A 12,412-nucleotide genomic window follows, 5' to 3' on the forward strand; every position below is an offset into this window, starting at 1 on the left:
TCCTCTTCACCAGTTGTCTCATTACCACACCTGGATTTGTTGACTCTATGTCCCCATCTTCATTCTAGAACCCCAGCTTCAGCAGGGCTGGGAGTTCACCAGCTTTCATATCAGCTGCCTGACAGTGACTAACTCTTGCTTTTTTGTCAACTATCTACCCACCCTAGAATATTCCATGAAACCATATTCCTTGCTGGAACTTATGTGAGTACGCTGCCACTTGTTGGAATAACAACAACCTAATTATTCCAAGTTAATCTGATAATGTTTCTAAACTAAAAGAACAACCACATGATTTGACAGTGAATTTAATATTTTTAGAAAAGACAGTTCTCTACTTACAGGCCTCCTGATCGAAGCACCTTGAACAGAGTGATAAAATTCTGGCTGGACTCGGCTGCTCTTCTTGATTCTTCGTTTCCTCACTGAAGTTTCCTGCTCACTCTGATGGGGAACTTCCACCACGGGCTTCACTTCTTCCAGACGGGCAGCTGCGGCCGCTGCAACTCGTCTTCTAAGATGCCGAGGGCTTGCTCTGAATCCCTGTGGCAGAAAACACAACCAAGCAAATCCAGATTTGTATTGAGTTAGTTTGGAAGTTCTCCAGGGCTAGTTATACAAAGAGCTCCAAAAGTCACTATATTCAGTGAAATCATGTGCACCCCCAAAGTGAGCATGGAGGAGGCTTAACATGCAAATAAGTTTTCCCCACAAGTGTTCTTTAAAGCACCCCAGTATTTCAGGGCCCAGAGTTATTCTACATTAAGAAATGTTCTTAATTCAGTAAAGCCAGTCCAAAAAAAAAAAAAAAAACAGGAGGGAAAAAAAGCAGGTGGGCACACTGCTTGACTGAAGCATCAGGGAGACTGTGAGTGAAGAAGGGCGTTTCCACTTTGGCCTGAAGTAGAGTGTAGGGAGCGGGACAGGATATCATTCCAGGGTAAAGTGCCACTTTACATTCCTGAGAGAGACTCCTTCTGAGGAAGGAAAGAGCAGGAATGCAAAGCATCACTGCAAAACACCACAAAGTGAGGGTTCCAAACTCAAATGGAAGCAATGAGGTGGCACAAAGGGTACAGGTTTGGGCGTCAGATGGGCCTGGGTCCAAATGCTGACTTCTTAATTATAGCTACACAACGTATTAAATATTTCTGAGTCCAATTGTTCTAACCTACAAAATGTATAACATTCCACTCACAGGGCTTTTAAGTTTTAAATAACATAAATATAAGTAAAATGCCAGCCGGGCACAATGGCTCACACCTGTAATCCCAGCACTTTGGGAGGCCAAGGCAGGTGGATCACCTGAGGTCAGGAGTTCGAGACCAGCCTGGCCAACATGGCGAAACCCTGTCTCTACTAAAAATCAAAAATTAGCTGGTCATGGTGGTGGGCGCCAGTAATCCCAGCTGCTTGGGAGGCTGAGGCAGGAGAACTGCTTGAACCTGGGAGGCAGAGGTTGCAGTGAGCCAAGATCATGCCACTGCACTCCAGCCCAGGTGACAGAGTGAGGCTCCATCTAAAAAATAAAATAAAATAGATAAAAATATATATATATGGATATATGTGTGTGTGTGTCTGTGTATACGTATATATATATATATATATATATATGTAAAATTCCAAGCATGGTATCTGACACATAGGAAGTGCTTAATAAAATTGTCATTTTCCTCTTCTTTTAGAGCAAGATGAGTGTAAGGACAACTCAGACAATGGAAACATGTCAGCTAAGTCATATTACGCAGCTGAGAACATGCAATTTTGGAAGATATCAATAATTACATAAAATAGTCTTGGTCCTCATGGCTTACAATTTACTGGAGAGCAGAAGGAGAAATCTAACATAGAGTTCATAAACACATGGGAATGTGTAATGAAGGGTTAAAGTGGTTAAAGTAGTAGACTCTCAGCGCTAGCAGATCTCAGAGAAGGAAATCAATGAATGAAGCTGAGAATAGTTACATTTGACTTAGTTGAGTGGGTGGCATTTGAAGAATGAATTGAATTTATATTGAAGACAAAGGAAACAACATAAGAAATGAATGAATAATACATAGATGATAGACAGATGGGTGGAGTATTTACAACAATAAGAAACATTATTTGATAATGTGCTGGCATGAGGGTACAAGCTAAATATAGTGGGAAACTAGTAAGAGATAAACAGTAAATGATCCAAGAAGGGCTTCTTTGAGTTTGTGTGTCTTCCGAATTTTTAAAGATATATAAAAGGCTTAAAGTCTGCAGTAAATGCATAAAAAATGAGGAGTAAGAATTTCAGAGGGATAAGCAGTATGAGAAAAGGCCTAATAATGATTCTGTGGGATTCTGAAAGATAAATGTGTACAGTGGGATTCTCACTGAGGGAGCCAGAAGATGGGCTACTGTCCAATTATAGAGAGCCTGTACACCAGGCTGAAGGATATGAAGAAGGAGAGAATTTTTAAAAAAGGAGGGGGTTACCCCCAGAGTCAAAAGTAGCAATGAGGTCAACAGAAATCGGTAAGGAGAAAACGCAAATGGATTTGGCAAAACCGAGGTCATTGTTTGGGCTCTCCTAATCCATCCGCAAATACATTAGTCTTGTTCCCATCCCGCCCCTGCATGCAAGCTCAGCTGGTTCTCTTCAACCGAAAATAGTCCCAGAACATCCCCACCACTCCCACGTAACTCAGGAGGTACTACAGCAGCTGCTGGAGAAGAGGATTAAGGAGAAGAGGGAACTGGGCCAAATGCTGAACCAAATTCTAGGGCAGTTTACACCACACACATCAAAACCAACAACCATACAGGCTGCTTTTTATGCAGCTTCCTGGACATTCCCCATCCACCCGCCCGCCCCCTCCACTCTCTACACACACACATTCATTCTCTCTCTCTCTCTCTCTCTGTCTTTCCTTCTGAATCTCATTTTTTAACAAGCTTCTCTGATAATTTTTCTACACTTTGAAGACTAAGAACCTCTAGGAACCAGAGTTTAGTTTGACCACTAGATGGCATTATCTCCTATAGCCCCTGCATTCTAATTCAGAAATTTGGTGTTCTGGTACAATGAACAAAATATTTGATGATATAGTAGCCTCTGTAATAGTGGAGTAAGTTCAGTACATTTCTCTGGTAAGAATGTAGATTCTCGTATGAGTAATAAGCAACCAGATTTTGCTTAACTGGTATTATTACCAATAGTCCTCAGTGGACTACAAATTCTAGAAACAGGGAGAAAAACTGCATAAAACTTTGCTAAAGTAACCAAATGACAGAGATCAAAACATGTTGGCACAGCCATTCTGAAAAACAATAACTCAGTGAATTCACATCCCTGTATCTACCCTAGAGAAATTCTACCAAGAGTGCCCAGGAAGATATTCAATGCAGAATTATTTATGATATAAAAAAATTTTTTTGAGACAGAATCTTGCTCTGTCACCCAGGCTGGAGTGCAGTGGCATGATCTCAGCTCACTGCAACCTCTTCCTCCTGGGTTCAAGCGATTCTCCTGCCTCAGCCTCCTAAGTAGCTGGGATTACAGGCGTGTGCCACCATGCCCAGCTGATGGGGTTTCACCACGTTGGCCAGGCTGATCTCAAACTACAGCTCAGCTTCCCAAAGTGCTGGGATTACAGGTGTAAGCCATTGCACGTGGCCAAAAATTCTAAACCACTTAAATCAGTCTTTCCTAAACTTCAGGCATCTTCATTCCACCTTAACATTTTTTCTCCAGATCTGAGCACTGCCTCAGTTATTTCTGTTATACCAAAATTTATGTGTAGTATTTTAAAATAACTTTTTATAAGCACTGTAGTATACTACACAGACTCTGCAGCCACTATCTGGGTTCTAATACTGCCTTTGTCACTTCCTAGTTGTGTGATCTTGAATAGTTACTTAATGATTTCCTCACCTATAAAATAAGGATTAAAATAGTAATTCATAGGGTTGCTGAAAAGAATAAAGTAATGTAGGTAAAGTACTTCAAAGAGTGCCTGGCACGTAGTAGTACAGAAACATTCACTATAATTACTATGGATATTACTTGTGTGAATAAAATACAGTCTTGAACACAATAGTGTATTATTCGTACTATCTAAAAAAGAAATCAGGTGGAAATAGGAAAATGAGTCACACTGCTGGTGTGCCTTGAAGACAGACACATGTGAGGTACCGATCATTAGGAGAGAGTTCTTTGTTACTCTCCAGTGAGTCAAACTACCTGGGTTCAAATATAATACCAGCTCTATTACTTACTAGGTGTGTGGTCTTGGCTAAATTACTTCTCTGTGACTTGCTTCTTCTTTAATTTGTCAAATGCATATAACAATATGTCTCTCTTGTAGAGTAATGGTGGTGTTTAAATGAGATAATCCGCATTACATACTCAGAACGGTACACGGCATAGAAAAAATACTTAATACATTATCATTATTATTACTGCTTCACTTCCTGGATCTGGCAGCAGTAATTTACACATCAGCAGTTCACAGCTATGATTACAAACACTATAAACAACGATGACTGTTCACCTTTATTTCCCTAAATAACTGCAAGGAATTACAGCTCGTTGATTTATGACACTTTCCTAAGTAATATAAGAAAAAAAAAAACGTCTTTTAACAGAGGAAGTTTTAGCTTGAAACAGTAGGTGGTGCTATAAGTTCTTCCAGGTGTTAATAAGAGTTACTCTTTTTCTTTTGAGACGGAGTCTAGCTCTGTCGCTAGGCTGGAGTGCAGTGGCGCAATATCGGCTCACTGCAACCGCCGCCTCCCGGGTTCAAGTGACTCTCCTGCCTCAGCCTCCTGAGTAGCTGGGATTACAAGCATGTGCCACCACGCCCAGCTAATTTTTGTATTTTTAGTAGAGATGGGGTTTCACCACATTGGCCAGTATGGTCTTGATCTCCCGACCTCGTGATCTGCCCACCTCGGCCTCCCAAAGTCCTGGGATTACAGGCGTGAGCCACCATGCCCAGCCAATAAGAGTTATTCTTTAACCATTAGGTGATGGACACTTGGAACCCTGTCAGTAGTGGACTTCTATCATTTTTAGGCCACCCCAAATTATCAGCACCTTTTGGATAATCATTTCCCAAGATGTGCAGTCGTGTGTGTGTGTGTGTGTGCGCGCGTGGTGTGTATGTGCATGTGTGAGGAACATTTATCATGAGATCTGCTCTCTTCAACCTTTAAGTGCACAACACAGTATTGTTAACTCTAGGTACAATGTTGTATAGCAGGTCTTTAGAACTCATTCAGCTGGCATAACGGAAACTTTATACCCATTGAACAGCAACTTCCTATCTCTCCTTCCCTCCAGCCCCTGGCAACTACCATTCTACTCTTTGATTTTATTAATTCAACTAATTTAGATACTTTATATAAATGGAATAGTTCAGTATTTGTCTTTCTGTGACTGAGTTATTGCACCTAACATAATGTTCTCCAGGTTCATCCATACTGTTGCATATGCCAGGATTTCCTTCATTTTTTAACGCTGAGTACTATTCCATTGTATGCATATATTGCATTTTCTTTTTCTCTACTTTTTTTTTTTTTAGACAGAGTCTTGCTTTGTCACCCAGGCTGAAGTGCAATGGCACAATCTTGGCTCACTGCAACCTCCACCTCCCGGGCTCAAGCAATTCTCTTGCCTCAGCCTCCCAAGTAGATGGGATTACAGGCACGGGCCACCGCACCCAGCTAATTTTTATATTTTTAGTAGAGATGGGGTTTCACCTTGTTGCCCAGGCAGGTCTTGAACTCCTGACCTCAGGTGATCCACCCGTCTCAGCCTTCCAAAGTGCTGGGATTACAGGCGTGAGCCACCACACCCAGCCTATATTGCATTTTCTTTATCCACTCATCTCTCCACGGACATTTAGATTGTTTCCATATCTTGGCTACTGTGAAAAACGCTGCAATGAACATAGAAGCATGTATAACTCTTCAAGATCCTGATTTCAACCCCTTTGTACATATAGCCAGAAGTGCGATTGTTGGATTATATGGTAATTCTAGTTTTAACTTTTTGAGAAACCACCATACTGTTTTGCGTAGCGGCTACACCAGTTTACATTCCCACCTACAATGTACAAGGGCTCCAATTTCTCCATAGCCTTCTGATACCAGAGTTAAGAAGAAATTACTAGGCAGATAGTCAGGGTACAAAAGTCCTCAGTCAGGTTTTCCCTTTAACGAAAAGCAGCCCCAAATCATTTTCTAACAAAGAACAGCCTGTAAAGTCAAGCTGCAGACATAGACAAGCAAGCTGAGAGCTTTCACGGGTGGATGCCTGCAGGAAAGAACTATCTGGGACTAGATGTGTTCAAAATGATGGCTCCATCTTCCCCTTCTCTGCCAGCCACGTGTACGGTACGGAGAAGACAAAATGGCGCTGGCCAAGGGAAGCGCTCATTAGCATAATAATATTAGTGTGGGGTAACCAGCCCTCCAGGCCCGCTATGTAGACGTCACACCTGATCAAATCAATCTGTGAGCCCTACAAAAATCAGATACCACCTCCTCAAGCCGGACTATAAAATTCGGGGTGTCCACTGCCTGCCAGCCTTTTCCTCTCAGAAGTCCCCTCTCTCTCACTAGAGAGAGAGATGTTTTTCTTTCTCTTTCTTTTGCCTATTAAACCTCTGCCCCTAAACTCCTCAAGTGTGTCCCTGTCCTAAATTTTCTTGGTGCAAGACAACGAACCCTGGGTATTTACCCCAGATAATGTAGCCGCTTCATTTCCTCATCAACAAACACTTTTTATCTTGTGGCTTATTGATGACAACCATCCTAACAGATGTGAGGTGATATCTCACTGTAGCTTTTATTTGCATTTCCCAATGATAAGTAATGTCTTCATATATAGTTACACCAAGATGTTCCAGAGCCCACTCTAGATCTTCCCTCTTAATAACCCAGTACCTCTCATGGGTAGGCACATAACCAAGACTTAGTGAATTCAAATTTCTCTGCTTGGACTGTGAATATTACATGGGGACAGGTAAAGACCGAAAAAAATCAGGAGCTCATTAGTTGCAATGGCTACACCAAAGACCTTCTGAAGCTGCCTGGTTTTGTTTGTTCTAACCAGACATCCAGTCTTGATTGTGAGTTCCACAGTCTAGTTGTATTAAATTCTCTATTGGCTTAGTCAGACAGTCAGGTCCTGTTACCTACAAACAAAAATCTCTAATGCATACACTTTTTGTTAAAACTTGCAAGTGGTTAGCTATTTTCCTTGGAGGTTGAATTCTCAGACAACCAGGCTGTTTGGCTGTGTATGTGTAGATGGGCATAAAAAGGGGGGAAATATTAATAGCAATAATTTACTAAGCGCCATTTAGGCACTAAGCCTATATACACCCTGCAGAAACAAGCAAACAGGATTTTCAGGGTTAAGTAATCTGCTTAAAGGCAGAAAGTTGCAATTAGAAAAGCCCAGATTAGAACCCAGGTTTATCTAACTCCAACCAGTGCCCTTCAACATTCTGCTCTTATGTAAAGAGATTATAAGGCAGTAACACATTCAGAATTAATCTTCTCCATGTATCCACAGGACTGGAAGTGCTCAGGAATATATGTTGACTGATTAAAACAAGAAAAGATCTATTAACAATTTAGATGAATGAGGCAGAAATTGGAAAAAAAAATTAACACTTTTAGGTAAGCATTATTGTTTTGTAAGGTCAAACTACTGTCAAGTTTACTGATTACGCATCTGAAAAGAGGAAAATTAACACATTGACCCATTGAGCATTAATATAGAATTACTTTTCAGCCTGGGCAACATGGTCAAACTCCGTCTCCACCAGCCGGGCGTGGTGGCATGCGCCTATAATCCCAGCTATTTGGAAGGCTGAGGCACAAGAATTGCTTGAGCCCAGGGGCGGAGGTTGCAGTGAACCAAGATTGCACCACTGCACTCCAGCCTGGGAGACAGAGTGAGACTTCGTCAAAACAAAAAAAGAAAATACATACATATATGTGTGTGTGTGTGTGTATATATGTATACATATATACACACACACACACACATATATGTATGTATACACACATATGTATATATAATGTTACTTCTGTGTTATACAAGATATAAATTTACCATATGTAAATATTATAAAGCTCAATAAGCTGCTGCTTATAAAGTCTATAATGCTCCATTAAAAAAATCAAAAGATTCCCCTCATCCCAGGCTAGAAATAAAGTGTATAATAGAAGCTCTTTGATCCATGGATAAAATTTGAGAGAGATGAAGAGGGCAGTCAACGAACTTGGATGCACAAAAAATATGCCTTGATTTTCAATAACTTATAATTGACATTTAAAATATGGTTCAATTATGAATGTAGGCCATAAACCTGGTATCATTAACAGTACCTGTGACTTTTGCCACCAAAAGTCATCATAGATCTAAATATTAAGCTGCAGTGGCTGCAGATCTCTCGAAATACTATTTATACTTGTTACTTCAAAATCACAGTAGTTAGTAAATGTGCCACTGTCAGAGGCGTTGGAACCAGAGCAACCCCGCCTTAAATAGGAGCTGGGTAAAATGAGGCTGAGACCTACTGGGCTGCATTCCCAGACGGTTAAGGCATTCTAAGTCACAGGATGAGACAGGAGGTCGGCACAAGATACGGGTCATAAAGACCTTCCTGATAAAACAGGTTGCAGCAAAGAAGCTAGCTAAAACCCACCAAAACCAAGATGGCAATGAGAGTGACCTACGGTCATCCTCACTGCTACACTCCCCCCACCGCCATGACAGTTCACAGATCCCATGGCAAGGTCAGAAAGTTACCCTATATGGTCTAAAAGAGGGATGCATGAATAATCCACCCCTTGTTTAGCATATAATCAAGAAATAAGCATAAAAATGTGTAACCAGTAGCCCTCGGGGCTGCCCTGTCTATGGAATAGCCATTCTTTTATTCCTTTACTTTCTTAATAAACTTACTTTCATTTTACTCTATGGACTCACCCTGAATTCTTTCTTGTGGGAGATCCAAGAACCCTCTCTGGGGGTCTCAATCACGACTCCTTTCCTGTAACACCACTAGATCTTGTTATTCAGTGCATTAATTAAAAAGTACCTATACTGCTGTCAAAAATATTTCTAATAACTTACATTTCAATGTAATTGGTTTCTTTTATAGTTCTGTCTTTTATCCATGTTTGCCTTTTTCTCTTGGTCACAAGCTAGGCCTCCCTGCAGTTACACAAGGCCCTGTGACTGAGCTCTAGCCAAAGAAATGTGTATATATGTAAGCCACTACATATGGACCTAGCATATAAACACTTCCCACAGCCACTTCTCCATGCTCTTCTCCTCTTTTGGCCAGCATGACCTTTGAAGCAACCGTGCCTCCAGCAGCCCAAGGCCCTGAATAACTACATGAAAGAGGCCACTCTACCAACCTGTTTACCCACACCTGTACCTTTAAATAAACAACAAATACATTTGTATTTTGTTTGAGCCAATGAGTATATATTTGCTACAGGAGTTTGCACTACCCTGACTCACTGGTTCTCAAACTTTATCAAGCATCAGAACCACCTTGAAGGCTCATTAAAATACAGACTTCTGGGCCACACCCTCGGAGTTTCTGATTCAGTAAGTCTGGGATAGGGCTAAGAATCTGCATTCCTAACAAATCCTCCAGTGATGTTGATGCCACCATCACGTGAGTACAGTCTGAGAAACCAAAGGTCTTGCCCCTTACTGTGTGGTGAGTGAGTAGTTTTGGTCTTAATAATACTGTATCCCATTGTGCTATATGCAGGGGGACCCTCAGGATTAGAGCAATTTAACTGTTTGTTGTTTTAATAACCCTACATTAAAAGATTGGTCCTGGAAGTTACTTTGTCAGGGAGGAAAAAAAAATAATGTATCTAGAAGATACCTTTCTGTTTTCAGAGAGAATGTATTCCCTCGCAAATAAAGGAAAGTGGGGCAAAATATTACCTTTTTAAAATCTTTTCTAATAACTAGTCATTGTTTGGTATAGAACGTTGGTCCCTGGAGGTATGATGACAACAAAGAGTCGGTTTTGGAAAAGTCCAAGGAACTGCACATTTCTTTTTATTTATTATTTTATAGTGATGAGGTCTCAGTCAGTTGCCCAGGCTAGAGAACAGTGGTGTGATCATAGTTCCCTGTAGCCTAGAACTCCTGGGCTCAAGTGATCCCCCCTCTTCAGCCTCCTGAGCAGCTGGGAATACGGGTATGCACCACTACATCCACTTAATATTTTAAAGAGACAAGGTCTCACATGTTGCCCAGGCTGGTCTCAAACTCCTGGACTCAAGAAATCCTCCCACCTGAGTCTCCCAACGTGCTGAGATTATAGGCATGAGCCACTGTGCCTAGCTGAATTGTACATTTATTTCATTTATTTATTTTGGGATGGAGTCTCACTCCAGCACCCAGGCTGGAGTACAGTGGCATGCTGTCAGCTCACTGCAACCTCCACCTCCTGGGTTCAAGCAATTCTTCTGCCTCAGCCTCCCAAGGGATTACAGGCATACACCACCACGCCTGGCTAATTTTTGTATTTTTAGTAGAGACAGGGTTTCACCGTGTTGGCCAGGCTGGTCTTGAACTCCTGACCTCAAATGATCCACCCACCTCGGCCTCCCAAAGTGCTGGGATTACAAGCGTGAGCCACCGTGCTCGGCCTGTACATTTATTTTAGATAAACTTTCACAGGTTAGTAATACAGGGTTTCTTTCATATTGACTGGTATTATATCAACTGCTTATTAGTTTCTGCTGGTAAGAAGCTCTGATTTAAACAATCAGAGAGCCTTAATGTTTTCTAAATTGCAAATGAACTACAATTTAGGTGCAGTTTTGTAAATGAAAATATTTTAAAATTTCTTAATAATGTCAAACTTTCCCTTCTTAAACAAAAGGCTCCACCCACAGTCCCTGCTGCCTGAGGAAGCATGTTTTGTACTGTAGCCTCACACCCCTCCAGTTATGGTTGCTGGTTCTTGACACTTAGGCTGTGTCTATCAGAGTTTTTCCTCTAAGAGTCTGAGAAAAACTGAGAGCCTGGGCTGCTTAGCATAGAGGCTGCAAGGGAGGAAGGGAAGGAATTAATTCTATAGATCAGTGCTTCTCAAACTTTAATATGTACGTGGATCACCTGGAAATCCTATTAAAATGCAGATTCTAATGCAGTGGGTCTGAGTGGGGCCTGAGAGTCTGCTTTTCTAACAGGTTTTTCTAACAGACCAGATGCTGCTGGTCTGCAGACCAAACTTTGAGTAACAAGGACGTAGAAGGATTCATGGAAACTGTGTGCCCCTGGTATAGGCTGAGGCTATCAGGGGCCAGAAATCGTAAGTGAAAAGGGCAAAAGGAAAAGAAGCAGCTAGTGGAGTGGAACGGAGTCATTCCTATGGCATCTCGCTACTGCAAGGAGTGAGGCCTTTAATCCGTAACCAACTTCCAGTTCTATCCATGTAAAGCCAGACTCTCGTATGGATCTTTTTCTTTGATTTCCATTAAATTATACATACAACATGCCTTAAAATATAGTATGATTCTGCATCCAAATGAGCCTAAGACACTAAACACAGTCTTGGATGCGGGTGGGGAAAAGACTAAACGAAGACTACGAGGTTGAAGCTACTTGAGATACAGCATCTTCTCCTTTAAGGAGCTTAAAGTGCTTTTTAATTATAAATGTTAGATTAGCCCAAGCAGGGATCATAGTGTACACTCAGACACAAACTACATTTTCTTTCCTGGTTGACCTCTGAAATCCACAATGAGGGGTTCCTTTTCTCTCAATACTACATAAGATTTTGTGTAGATCCTATAATTTTTCTGGTCATTCTCAGATAATTAAAAAGTTTCCCAACCACTTCAAGTCACAAAAGCGTACCATTCCAATGAGGTCACATCACTCCTTTTGGTTTCCTCCTAGACGGGGTTTAAAGTGACTCTAGGCTCCTTCTCCCAAGACAGCCATAAGAAATATTCATGTATCCTTTGCCCCAGCAAATTCTGGGAGAGCAGGCTGTTTCCAGTGCAGCCCTTTCTGCTCATTCCACCATTAGAACAGTGGTCCAGCCACAGTCTCTGGCCCTTTGGAATTATTATGGAGGCTTGGGGTGGGGCACAGCACACTGCTAAGACATTTCCCAGTCTCTAATCCTGACCTGTCTAACAGAGTAGCTACTAGCCACATATTTTTATTTAAATTTTAATTAATTAAAATTAAATTAAAATTTCAACTTCTCAGGCATGCTAGCCATATTCTAAGTACTCAATATCATATGTGTCTAGTAGAGACCCTACTGGATAATACAGATAAAACATTTGTGTTCTCACAGAAAGTTCTACAGAACAACACTTCTTTAACCTTTCACAGCTGAAACCTTAGCCTTTATCCATATACCTA

At 41.2% G+C, this 12,412-nt stretch overlaps 1 protein-coding gene across 15 annotated transcripts in view; it reads right to left on the minus strand.

The window, feature by feature from the left end:
- DST (dystonin) overlaps positions 1-12,412 on the minus strand; it is a 499,064-nt gene that overhangs the window by 444,121 nt on the left and 42,531 nt on the right. For all 15 annotated transcript variants that reach the window (XM_055263445.2, XM_063632850.1, XM_055263432.2 and 12 more), the window contains exon 3: positions 343-543. In XM_055263445.2, the coding sequence (XP_055119420.2) occupies positions 343-543 (201 nt within the window). The remainder of the gene's footprint in view (positions 1-342; positions 544-12,412) is intronic.

Source organism: Symphalangus syndactylus, chromosome 23 (genome assembly GCF_028878055.3).
Source record: "Symphalangus syndactylus isolate Jambi chromosome 23, NHGRI_mSymSyn1-v2.1_pri, whole genome shotgun sequence".
In the NCBI taxonomy this organism is placed as follows: domain Eukaryota; kingdom Metazoa; phylum Chordata; class Mammalia; order Primates; family Hylobatidae; genus Symphalangus; species Symphalangus syndactylus.